Consider the following 12551-nt stretch of genomic DNA (forward strand, 5'->3'; position numbering starts at 1 on the left):
AGGTGTTTTCTGGCCAAACTGAGCCTTTGTGTTCTTTTTGCTCAGCAGAGGTTTTGGTCTTGAACTCTACCATGCAGGCCATGTTTGTCCAGTCTCTTTCTTCTGGTCGAGTCATAAACACTGACCTTAACTGAGGCAAGTGAGGCCTGCAGTTCTGGCCTGCAGAATATTTTCATGGGGTATTTTGTGACCTCTTGGATGAGTCGTTGCTGCACTTTTGGGGTAATTTTGGTCAGCCAGACACTCCTGGAGAGGTTTACCACTTCCATATTTTCGCCATTTGTGGATAATTGCTCTCACTGTGGTTCAATCCCAAAGTTTTAGAAATGGCTTTATAACCATTTCCAGACTGATAGATCTCAGTTACTTTCTTTTTCATTTGTTCCTGAGTTTCTTTGGATCTCTGCATGATGTCTAGCTTTTGAGGATCTTTTGGTCTACTTCACTTTGTCAGGCAGGTCCTACTGAAGTGGTTTCTTGGTTGAGAACAGGTGTGGCAGTAATCTGGCCTGGGTGTGGCAGGAGGAATTCAACTAAGATGTGATAAACCACAGTTTTAACAGGCAGGGCAAGCACCTTTTCACACAGGGCCATGTATGTGTATGATTTTATTTTCCCTTTATTGAAAAACTGCATTTTGTGTTTACTTTTGTTATCTTTGTCTTATATTTAAATTTGTTTGATCATCTGAAACATTTAGGTGTGACAAACATGTAAAGAAATAACAAATCAGGAAGGGTGCAAACACGTTTCCACACCACTGTACATAGCCACTGTCTTATCCATAAGGCAAGTCTAAACCAAGGCAGTCCATTGCTCTATCCATAGTAGATAGTTTGCTGAAACATTGTAACAACACATGGAAATGACATTGACAGATAACATCTACTCAGGAGTCTGAGTGGGCAAAGCATCTCTTGACCCTTCTGACCTCTTCCTAAAACCCATTCATTCAGTACATGCATTTACTTTGTTGCCTCAAAGTAAATATATGTACTGCTCTAATTATCAATTTGACAAAATAGTTGACAGCTTTAGATTTTTATGCATAGATATAAAAATGTTAAAAACAAAGATACTTACGATACAGACAACCAGCTTCTCCATTTAGCTGAGACCATCCAGAGCAACACTTGTAGACAGTCTGATAATCCTGTCTGTACACCTGCCTGTATGCTGTATAGTACGCCGTCCTGTTAATAAGACAAAAGTCAAGTCAAGAAAACTGTCAGTCAAATCCTTTAAAGCAATAACAGAACAGAAAACATATGTGTCCCACATGTACATGTACAGTGTTGGTAGATTAATATTAAATACTTTATGTGTCAAACAAGTAGACTGATGAAAATGCTAAGTGTCTGAAGTAACCAACAAATTTTCCCAGGCTTTCAAGGCACCACTTTAAAGTGTGAGACAGTCAGACTCTACATCAGAGAACTGTCCCTGTCCCTGTACTTTAGAACCCCTCTCATTGCTCCACAATCATTACACATTGTGGAAACACGTTTCTGTTTACAGCGAGTAATTGTGGCCTACGGTGCCTTCAAAGCAGCATTTGACTTTAAAACACGGTAAATAACACAGAGAAAGCGAGTGATAGCGGCACAGTGGGAAACTCTTGTAACAGAATCCTAGAGAGGGGCTAAAATGTTAGCATTGGGACTCTCCTTCAAAGGAATGTTGGCTGCAGAGACGCCTGTGTGTTATATAGCTGGTAAACCCAGTGAAGTGGGGCTACACCTTGCACTTAACTGTATGACAGGTTAAAAGCTGTGATTATGGAACAAGCACGAAGCAGATGAAGAGGAAGAAGGAGATCAGAAAGCTAGATCTCAACCTGTTGGATGCTGTTTGGTGAAAGAGTTAAGTGAGGAATTACGGCCTCGCAGATAAATTCTTTTGGTTGCATGAGTCATGCAGACTACACAAAACCATTAATTAATGCTTTGTTCTAGTCAGAGACTTATCAGCAAAGCACTACATCCCCTGCAGGTGAAGTTGAGAGTGTTTGTATAAGAGCCGAGTCAGACGCCTTGAGAACAGAAAGGGAGGAGTAGACAGACTACAAATGAGGTGTATTACCTCCTCTCATATCCCATGCACCATCTCTGCCCGACACAGCCTTGCTTCCACACTTTAACCATGCGTGTGAAGGCCTGCACACACGGCTGCCTCTGGGCTACCAACGTCACCTCCCTCTCCAAGCACACATTGGGCCTGGAACAAAAACATTGGTAAAAAAAATACTTAACATGTTACACTGAAGATAGATGGACAAGGTTGCATGAGTAATTTTCTGGTTGTCAACGACGTAATGCCTGTGAGGGCATTAGCTGTGCTAAGGTGTAAGGCTGTTTATGATGTCTGGTCTTTGGTATTTTTTTTTTTTAAAGACTTGAGGGGAATTCCTCGTACATCATCCTTCAGAACACTGACATACAAGATTCTACCTGTACTTCAACTAAAACTCAATATGTGCTACTGGGTAGTATTTAGATGGTGGCATGGACATGAAAGAATGTTCCACTGAAAAGGTTACACACAAAGGGCAACTTCTGAAGCAGCGTACTGTAGCGTACGAAGAATAAATGAAGAAAACAAGAACCTGCCGTAATTTTCCTACCTACATGTTTTCTTTTGTGTATATTAGATTGAATAGCAGCAGAACGCTTGTTAACAATCTGTGCTGCAGGTAAATTCATAGGCTTTCAACTTTAATGTTTTTTCCTTCTTGTGCAAAGTCTACGGGGGTTAACTGGCAGACCTTCATTCCACCATCCACTACATAGCACAGAAACATTTACTTTTTGGTAGCTCTCCAAGCACAGAGAGGACGGGTAGGCATATTGAGATCAGCAGGAACCAGCTGCTCATCTCATAAACAACAGTAATCACTATCACCTCAAGCTGCACACATAATTGCTTATAAAATACCTTATTGTTAGTCATCGTTATTTGTGTCAAGTAAGTAAGCTCTTAAAGGGGGAATAAAACCTTTAGGGGTCCATAACAAAACAGAGATGATAATGCTGTGCACACGGAGCTAATACTTTATGTAATTATGACAACTGCAGTAACACTTCACATCCAAATTAAAGACCATGTATTAAAGAGTGCACAGCAGCAAAATCATCTTCTCAAGTTTCTCTTGGCAGCAGTAGGTTGAGCCTTGGATGATGGACCAACAGTTTCCACAAACTTCAAACAATGTGTGAGGCTGTAAAAACGTTTTAAGGTGGATGTACAGTAAGTAATACCCCTAACAAATCCACTTAAAGAGCCTAAAAACAAGAGAAATTTTTACTTACATGTAGGGCTGGAGATTGTTGGCAATGTTATAACGGGACGTGTGAACCTCTTTAATAAATATCAGGAAAAATGAAAAAATTACACTGTCCATGTTCTCTCTTCTTAGATTAAACGGTAGTTATAAAAACTACACAAAAACTTAGTCATGGGTACATGTTATCACCCACGCGCGAGGGGGAAAAAAAATCAATAAATAAAAAGTCAAATAATAATTTAAATAATCGAGCAGTCAACCTGGAGAAACTTAATGCGCGCGTAAAGGATCTTCCGTGTGGAAAAGACCGACAGAGTCCAAAAACTGCACAGCCATCACAAGCGAAGTAGCTCCATGACACTGACTGAGACCCGCTGCTCACCTCGTCACTGCAGATGTTGGACTGACGGGCAACTGAGCGCTTTCTATGTCCCTCCATTGACTTGGTAATGATGGCAATGGTTTAGGGAGGGGGGAGGGAAGGAGGGGGGCGCAAAGACACATCTATTATTCAAAGCTTCTGGAGGTACGGGAAAAAACACCCTGCAGACGTGCAACGCGCGGTCACAGGGTAAGATTTGGAAACTGTGTTTTCTCCAGGAATTTAACAGTAGCGTAAAACGTATTTGTCTTGCGCATCAGAGGGACTTCGTTTCGTGTCCGTCTGAAAAGGGCAATCGACACAAATAACTCAATAGACCCGCCGATTTTGACGTGCGCACTTAATGGTGTGATGTGATCCCATACACACTGCGAGTTTATGTATTTTAACGCGCGTGACTTTTGGAGTGTGCTCACGTAACATTGTCCGCAGATTAAGCGCGCTGCGATGTTTACATGAGCATTTGCGCGGTCAGTAGGCACAGACGTGCAGGAAGAGCGAGTGATATAGTATCGCTCGTGGAGCAACAGAGGAAGTTCGGGGTTGCGGCAGGGGAGGGTGGTCTGGTCACTCTGCAGGGCAAACAGCTGATGGGCCGGTCAAAGGGTCAGCAGCCAGCACCGACTACTGCCGCTCTCTAAACAAAGCTTTCATTGCACGCATGTGTGTTCATGACCCGAAAGAGTCGAGGGTCAACGCCGTCCGCGTAGCCCTTGAGGGGAACTACCTGCAGCATGTTGCTTTCATTTGCTCCAAGACATATCAGAGACTATCTAGAACATCTGCTGCCAAAATGGGGACGGAGGACAACGACCCGAATTAGTCTAATGGCAATCAAATTAATCTCTGTTTTTCCAGCTGCTGCATGATCATCTATGGGTGAATTCACCTTTGAGTATAGACATTATTATGAGAAAATGCATAGGCCACTAATTCATTCCAACAAATGACTATGGTGATTAAATTCATGAATTTTATGAATTCCTGTTGCTAACCATTAACAAATGATCAGCTTCTTCTAGAGTAATGGCCCTGAACTAAATCACACTTAATTAATGTAGTATGTTCATTTTATGATGAAACAGCATAAGACAGGCAGTAATTCAACTGTATGATCATTTTGTAGGATTTATTTTGTGGTCTAGTCAAACTCACATTAAAACTTTAAAGTGTGTCTCTTATGTAGCCTAGCCCGCTGACTACAATGAGTTTGTCAAAAATATCAGAAACATGTGTCGGTACAACACAGTGCAATAGTAAAAAGAAAAAAAAAATGCCTTCAAAATGAAAACATAGTTGAATCAACAACTCTCGGTTAATTTTGAACAAATGCTAAACTTCACGAAGCTAAAAATATCGTGCAAGCTTGTTATATTGGGATGCACTTGTTAACACTTGTGTACCTACTGTTTTGGTATGAGAGCGTATATCTGAGATGCACGTGTGAGATGAAGCAGAAACCCATGAAGCCTCTTATTTAAATGGATGGTGATCTGCTGACACCTTGTGGCCAAACTGCGACAAGTTCAGTATTTTGTAACGACTAACCAAATATTAACATTTCAAAGTCTATGGGACTAAAACAACAGGAAGTGGTCAGAAAAAATGAACTTTGAACTGGCTGAACCAAAGACCAAGACGCCAAATTGCTGCTGTCAGTTTATAATTTAACTTAACGCTGCGTTTTAACTCGGTTAAGTAACTTCACGACGCTCCCTAATTACCACACGACCTTTACCCCGTCTCGCATGCTCAGTGCTGCACCGCTGTAGTGTAGCATGCTGTGTGTAATAACAGGCAGCCTGTGCACACTCCGAAAGGGACACGCTTTTAAAGACGTGCTAGTGCGTTTGCCGAGGCTTGTGTCTCGTAGAAACATGTCGTCGTCTCAAGCTAAGCGGCCGGTTTCCTTACTGGGCTCCATGGCGTTCGGGGGACGAGCCGACGCCGAGCTGAGCCTGGAGATGGTGAAGGCTTTCCTGGGTAGGGGGCACAACCAGCTGGACACAGCCTTCATGTACATGGACGGAAAGTCAGAAGAAGTCATAGGAGGCATGAATCTTCCTAAAACGGGTACGTTATTTGTAGCAAGCAGCTCGTCAGTAAACATAAGTACTGGAGTTTCTCAGTGTGCTGCTAAGCGCCACAGGTTTCTAAATTGATGTAACCAAGCAACGCACTTGCTGCTGGTTGGCAGTTGGCACCCGCTTTGAATTGTGGGTAACCAACATGTAACGTTTACTAGTTCTCTGCAGTGTTTTCAGTGCTTAAAATGTCAAGTTTTTGATTAATACGTCTGTATTTTGTGCTACTACTCACCCTTTGCTGATGATGTAAGGCATGTTCCAGCAAATTACACAACTCACTTTCTGCATGGCAGACATTTGACCATGTTGGCCATGAAGGAAGTCAGGCTCTTTTAAGTGGACTGCACTTCTGCTTCCCCAACAGTGAAGTCAAAATGTCTGACGTGAATATGGTCTAGCAAACTTAGCTAACCTCAGTGTGATTCTGATATTTATCCACAGTAAGCATAGCTACTAAGGCCAACCCTTGGAATGGGAAGACACTGAAACCAGAGAGTGTCCGCTCCCAGCTGGAAACCTCCCTCCAGAGGCTGAAGACCGACTGTGTGGACCTTTTCTACCTCCACGCCCCTGACCACGAAAATCCCATTCAGGATACTCTTAGGGCCTGCAATGAGCTGTACAAAGAGGTAATCTGACCAGGAAGATTATTTTCTTTGAGTAAAATCCTCCAAACCTAATGCTTAAAGATACACAACCAATTAAAAGTTTGGACACATTGAATTGAATGAGAAGCTGTCCAAGCTTTTGACTGGTAGTGTACATATTTGACCACAGCGAATAAATAAAACTCTATGCTTAACATTTGATGCAGAGATGTTTTCTTTTAATAATTTATTACGGTACATTAAACCTGTTTAAAATGTCATTCTCAGGGAAAATTCAAGGAGTTTGGCCTATCAAACTATGCATCGTGGGAAGTGGCAGAAATTGTGTGCCTCTGCAGACACAACAACTGGATAGTTCCCACTGTGTACCAGGTACAATAATTATAATAATGTAGGAATTGCATGTTGTCATTTAGATTTCTGGCTGCTCATTGTATTTCTTTGTTTCTGTCCACCATTTTATCTTAAGAAATAGCATTCTTTAAATGTTATGTTTAGATTTGTTTCACAACGAAGCAGCAACTAAGCATTACTAAACTCTAATTAGATGTTTTATACCATTATCATTTGACCCTTCAAATCAGTGTTTGCATCTTCACCTTTTCACAGGGAATGTACAATGCCACCACAAGACAGGTGGAAACAGAGCTGCTGCCATGCCTCAGAAATTACGGGATCAGATTCTATGCTTACAATCCTCTAGCAGGTGCTGTATGTCTGTCTTCTGCAGTGCGCATTGTAGGAATTATTTGATTCAAAACAAGACACTCACAATTGTGATAAATCTTAATGTGCCCACTAAGGTGTGTCTGTATATATTGGATACTTATTTTGTATGGCTCCATGGATGGGTAAAGAATTTCTATTGCTCCATCACTCTGGTTAAGATTGAAGTACTTATCGATTTCAAGGGAAATTTAATAAACCCAACAATTGGATTTATTGTATGAATTAACTGAATTGACTTTAGCAATTTCATATTATTTGGGGCCATTGTCAGATACAATTTAAGGACATAAACATTAAAGGAGGACATCTCCATGAGCCTTATTTTGACTTAACTTTTTGTACAGTGAGTACCGACATTACTTGTCCTCTGCAGGTGGCCTTCTGACAGGGAAGTATCATTATGAAGACAAAGATAATACTCAGCCTGCGGGACGATTCTTTGGTAACAACTGGGCTGCAGCATACAGGGACAGGTGAATGTCCTGCAACTTTGTTTATGTTGCTGCATGTTACACTAATACTTTATCAGCACTCATGGCTGTCCTCTTTTGTTTAAGATACTGGAAGCAGAGTCATTTCCAGGCCATAGATTTGGTTCTAAAAGCCTTAGAGACGGTGTACGGTTCGGAGAAACCCTCCCTGACTTCTGCTGCTATGCGCTGGATGTACCACCACTCCCAACTCAAGGTATAGCTACAGTGACAGTGGCATATTTAATACAATATTTAATCCTCATGAGGTTATAGTAGTCAGTGAGCTCAAATTTGCTTTTAACTTTCCACACTTCCAGGAGCACATTTGACAGTACTGCATCAGTAGTCATACATAACACTCTTGTAGGGAACTAGTCTGTTTTAATTTCTGATGTTTTAAATTGAGGTTTTGTGCAGTTTTTTTTTTTTTTTTACCTGCAAAGTTTTAAAAATCAATATAAATCTTCAGATACTCATCTGTAAAACCACAATTTACACAACATTATACAAATACCTCAGATTAAATGGCTCCACAAATTGTGGATGTGCCTTCTGCCCGAATACAAAAAATTCTCATCAAAATAATGTCTGAAAGCATAATTTTTTCTTTAACTACTGTTTCCAGGGTGACTTTGGAGATGGAGTCATCATCGGCATGTCAACTATGGAGCAACTTCAGCAGAACTTGGCTGCTGCAGAGGAAGGTCCTCTGGACCAGAGAGTGGTCGATACCTTTAAAGAAGCCTGGGATCTCGTAGCCCACGAGTGTCCAAACTACTTTAGATGAAGACTTCCTTCCTCTGATGACTAAATCTGCTAAAGCCCCATTTCACTTAATTACCACCTTTTATCTTTTTGTTGAAATAGTTTTCTTCGAATGAATCAACGAGTGTTTTGTTGATGTGTAAGAGCACTTCATTGTCAATCGAAAAATGACACTTAAAAATAATGTTTTGAGAAGCCTTAAATTCTGGCATGTTTTCCTAAATGAATAATTTCTATGAAATGGGTTGGCTTAACGCATTAATGGTAATGTGTTTAATTGTTTGAATGAAAGTATTTGCTTGCAGTACAAGCCTTTCCCACAATGTAATGGCAAATGTTGAAAAAAAAAAAAAAAAGCATCAACATAACTACATGTACAAGAGTGATTCTTTTGACTCCAGTCCAGTTTTTACCAAACAACAACTCAGTCCAGAGCCCAAATTCATGGTGAAAGATGAAAGTTTAAAAAAAAATAAATGTCTCTGTTATTGAAGGCAAAACTGACATTAAAACATGTGTACAAGCTCAGGTCCTTGCAGAAGTTTCATTCTGCATCGTCATCATCTTCACCGTCATCATCGTCATCATCCTGCATTGGTTCTTCCCCTCCGGCAATGTTCTCAAACTCTCCTGTTTCTGAGTTCCACATGCATTTGACCTGCACTTTGAATTCTGCCATCTCAATGGCAAAGAGTTTCTGTGGAAAAAAAGCCAATTTATACCATCAGTCAAATGAAACACGCTGGTATATGTTGCAATAGACTAATTTTTATTGTGAAAGAGTCAAGAACTCACCAGAATCCGAGCCTGGTCTGGAGTCAACACGTCTCCTTCCTTACAGACTTGATGGTCTTTCAGCAGTGTTACTACTCCTTAAATAACAAGAGGATACCCAATACAGATTAATATATTTAACATTCAAACGAGGAAACAAAATGGTGATTTTCCAGTGAAGCAAGTCTTCACTTCAAGTGGTGCTTAATGTTTATAATGTTCATAATGTTTAAAGCAACATTATTAACTACTGTACATACATATAACAACATTATAGGTTTATAGTTCTGGTTTGTAATAGGAAGAATAGTGTCTCATTCTCACTTGTTATCTTTTATGCCTATTCTGATGCTATGTAACCTGAGTAGATTTGATATTTTGCTTTTGATGTCTCAGGAAATGTGCTTAAAAGTTTACGACACTACATCACACACACTGAGTCTCCACCCAACTACACAAAGACACAAGCTTTGTATTCTGATCCTGACAGAGGTAAAGAGACTGAAGAAGAAGTTAAAAAAAAAAATGGGAAAGAGACCGGACAAGAATAAAGCTCAGACTGACATTTAGTCGTTGCCAAGAGCTTTACAAAATAAAAGACTGCAACACAGCTTTGTTTCTGTTGGAATGACACAAGCTGGATTTCTTATATTTCTTGATGTTTGGCTACAATAGCAAACTTGTTGACTTGGTAGTTTTTGATCATTGTGCTAAGTTACCCCAAAAGGTTATGAGTTAGATAGACATTTTATGAAAGATATTTAAGAGTGAAATCCAATCTAAAAAAATACCAGTTACGATATGACAGGGCTTTGAAGGACACACAGACGTTGACAATCGCTTCATCTGCAGCAAAAGCCTTCAGGCATTCTCCTGTGTTTCTTCCTGCTGACGTAAATGCTCCTTGTGACTGAAATTAGTCTAAGATCTGCACTACTTACCCCCATTTAAGTAAATACACTAAAAGCAAAAGTATACAGCAATAAGAACTGATTCACTCATTAATGACTAAAAAATACATCAAGTTCTCAGAGGTGAACAATCACATTGGTACTTTTTGTTGCTTTTACATATTTCTGCAAACTAATACAAAATGCATTTAGAACATAGCATCCAACCTAGCTTTTAATCTCACCTTTCTTCAGAGCCGTGGGAAGTCCTAACTGCCTCAACTGTGGTTCCATTGAGTGAGGAAACTGTTCAAGAGGTCCCTCATCAAGAGTTATGTCCATCTGTGCCTGATTGCCTGCGCGAGCGAAATCCATCTCTTTGAAATGACTGAAATACCTGTAGGAGGAGAACATCACACGGTCAATTGATGAGCAGTGTCTGAATAGTGGTTACAGCAACTGAACTTGGCCAAGCCTTACTTACTCTTGTACTTCATCCTTTGTTTTATTTGTGAATAGTACACCCACTTCTCCGCGCAGATACTTGGTGACCTGAACATGTTCAAAAGCAATAAAAAAAGAAATTAAAGAAACTCTCTGCTGCAAATTATAGTTGTTACTTTCCTTTCAGCGTACACACTGTTTTTAATATCTTGCCTACCTTGTGCAAATTATCTTTGTATTCGTCTGTATCTCTTTTTCCCAAAGCAACAACCATGACTTTGTTTTTGCCAAAGAAGAATCTGTGGAACAGAGACAATACTGTCACACCCTTAATTCAGAACCGTTTAGGCTCGATCACAACAGGAACACTTTAAAACTAAGGCGATCCTCTCCTGCCTATTCAAGCAGTCAGTACAGTCTTTCATCAGATATCACACGTTCAAAACGAACAGCTGATCTACATTTTTCAAGCAAAAATACACTACATTTGTCTTTATTAATTGAGTCCCTTTTCTCAGTTTTTACTGATTGTAACTCTAAATATTTGATCCAACGTATTGGCTCCATTAAATCACACGAGCCACGCTACGAATGACCCAATTAACTCTCCCTTGACCTCTGATAATCCTTTAAGAGTTTGCGGGCTTCTCAAGTGCTTGGGCACTGCGACAAGTAGATCAAGCGCTTGGCACAAACAGGGACCTGTGTACTTGCTAGTGGGATGCTCCTTTAACAATTAGAAGATGCCATTACCTGCTGTGTTTCCATGCCGTCCTGATGTCTTTCAGCTTGTTATTCCTCATATTGGCCACGGAGAATATGAACAGGTTTCTGTAGGTGTCTACACATTTCCGTAACTGAGAAAATAATAATAATAAAAAATATATATATATTATAAATTTTAACCATGAACCCACACACAATGCTGCACCCTAGTCCTTTTCGTGGTGACAGCAAACCAGAAAACACTCACCTCCTCGATTAACTTCTGTTTTGACTCCAGCCCTTTCTTGGCGGTTTTCGTTAACGAAACTGAGAAGGAAATCATGGGGAAAATTCACCGTTTGTTTGATACACGTTTGATATTCAATATCACCATGCAGTAATGAGCCACGCTGAAAAAATGTTGAGCTAATGTTAGCTTGTTTCCCCCACTGCAGCTGCTTCTACCTCATCAAAATACGTCTCGTGAATAAATCGACTGGTTAAAAGCCTCAACGGAAGTACCATGTCTATAAATATAATAATTTTAACATTTGTTTGCTTACTTTTCTTGTCCCTCTTTGACTTCGGCATGGTTTCCTCTCACGATGGTAGAGCAGCAGGCGCACACGTGAAGTGAAAGGACCCCAAATGTTTCTGTTTGGCGGGGTTGACCGTGGAGTGCCTGACAGGAAAATAAAATAAAATAAAATAAAATAAAATAAAATAAAATAAAATAAAATAAAATAAAGTGTACTATTTAAATGAAATAATCATAAAAAACCCAATCTTCTATTTATCACAATCGTCAGTTGTAAAATTGCGTAGTTAATTTATGCGTTTGTCAAGTTTATTAATAGGAGAAAAAAACTGAATATTCTTCCCGAGCCAACTTTCATACTTTTTCATTCTGTCATTTAGTATGTCAGGGTGAAACTATCATTTGTTTGAAGCAACAGGGAATATGAACGGATTAGCCCACTAGGAGGCACTAACTCTAACCCTAATTCATGACAACCAAGAAACGCATTTACAAATTACCCAAATATTAGTGCTTGGGTGTTGTGATGTGTTGTCTATTATCTTAAACCTGTGTTTTTATATTTTATATTGATTGTCAGGAAACAGAATTTGAACCTTTATTAGTAACTTAGACTTGCAGATCTTGTAGCACACTTTATTTCTGTCAAACCTTTATGAAAAAGAACCACAACATATCCACAGTCATATCTATCTTTCACACAACGATCCTAAAACAATCCCGTTGGCTGTAGGATAAAACATGACCCCATATAAACTAAAGGAACCCGTGCACACAAAGAAAATGAGACAAGTGAAGACCACATACAAATATTGTTTCCAAGAGATTTTTATATTATTTTAATCGCATTTTATTTCATCTTTCTTTTTACTT

At 39.7% G+C, this 12551-nt stretch overlaps 3 protein-coding genes across 3 annotated transcripts in view; 1 reads left to right on the forward strand and 2 right to left on the reverse strand.

The window, feature by feature from the left end:
• megf6b (multiple EGF-like-domains 6b) overlaps window positions 1–3689 on the reverse strand; it is a 58534-nt gene extending 54845 nt beyond the window's left edge. Inside the window, exons 1-3 of the mRNA XM_047582047.1 lie at window positions 3309–3689; window positions 2083–2217; window positions 1084–1193 (exon numbers count right to left, since the gene is read on the reverse strand). Of these exons, the coding sequence (XP_047438003.1) occupies window positions 1084–1193; window positions 2083–2217; window positions 3309–3400 (337 nt within the window). The 5' untranslated portion in view covers window positions 3401–3689. The remainder of the gene's footprint in view (window positions 1–1083; window positions 1194–2082; window positions 2218–3308) is intronic.
• A 1584-nt stretch (window positions 3690–5273) lies between these two features.
• On the forward strand, window positions 5274–8762 carry akr7a3 (aldo-keto reductase family 7, member A3 (aflatoxin aldehyde reductase)). The gene is made up of 7 exons (XM_047582067.1): window positions 5274–5738; window positions 6194–6381; window positions 6628–6732; window positions 6970–7066; window positions 7463–7562; window positions 7647–7776; window positions 8188–8762. Exons 1-7 carry the CDS (start codon window positions 5444–5446, stop codon window positions 8347–8349), a joined length of 1077 nt encoding a protein of 358 aa, XP_047438023.1. The 5' UTR covers window positions 5274–5443; the 3' UTR covers window positions 8350–8762.
• mrto4 (MRT4 homolog, ribosome maturation factor) lies at window positions 8573–11828 on the reverse strand. Its single transcript, XM_047582068.1, has 8 exons — window positions 11704–11828; window positions 11409–11467; window positions 11189–11292; window positions 10653–10734; window positions 10476–10543; window positions 10237–10388; window positions 9123–9199; window positions 8573–9024 (listed from the first exon to the last, which is right to left on the reverse strand). The coding sequence occupies exons 1-8, from the start codon at window positions 11729–11731 to the stop codon at window positions 8872–8874; spliced, it is 723 nt and encodes a 240-aa protein (XP_047438024.1). The 5' UTR covers window positions 11732–11828; the 3' UTR covers window positions 8573–8871.
• Between the last annotated feature and the right edge of the window lie 723 nt (window positions 11829–12551).

Source organism: Mugil cephalus, chromosome 4, assembly GCF_022458985.1.
Source record: "Mugil cephalus isolate CIBA_MC_2020 chromosome 4, CIBA_Mcephalus_1.1, whole genome shotgun sequence".
In the NCBI taxonomy this organism is placed as follows: Eukaryota; Metazoa; Chordata; class Actinopteri; order Mugiliformes; family Mugilidae; genus Mugil; species Mugil cephalus.

Coding starts and splice junctions, on each gene's coding strand:
- akr7a3 (XM_047582067.1), top strand. CDS start 5,444: ATGCTGTGTGTAATAACAGGCAGCCTGTGCACACTCCGAAAGGGACAC. Junction 5,739..6,193: donor CATGAATCTTCCTAAAACGG/GTACGTTATTTG, acceptor ATTTATCCACAG/TAAGCATAGCTACTAAGGCC. Junction 7,777..8,187: donor ACCACCACTCCCAACTCAAG/GTATAGCTACAG, acceptor TACTGTTTCCAG/GGTGACTTTGGAGATGGAGT.
- mrto4 (XM_047582068.1), bottom strand. CDS start 11,731: ATGCCGAAGTCAAAGAGGGACAAGAAAA. Junction 10,735..11,188: donor ACGGCATGGAAACACAGCAG/GTAATGGCATCT, acceptor TCTGTTCCACAG/ATTCTTCTTTGGCAAAAACA. Junction 9,025..9,122: donor CAGACCAGGCTCGGATTCTG/GTGAGTTCTTGA, acceptor TTTTTTCCACAG/AAACTCTTTGCCATTGAGAT.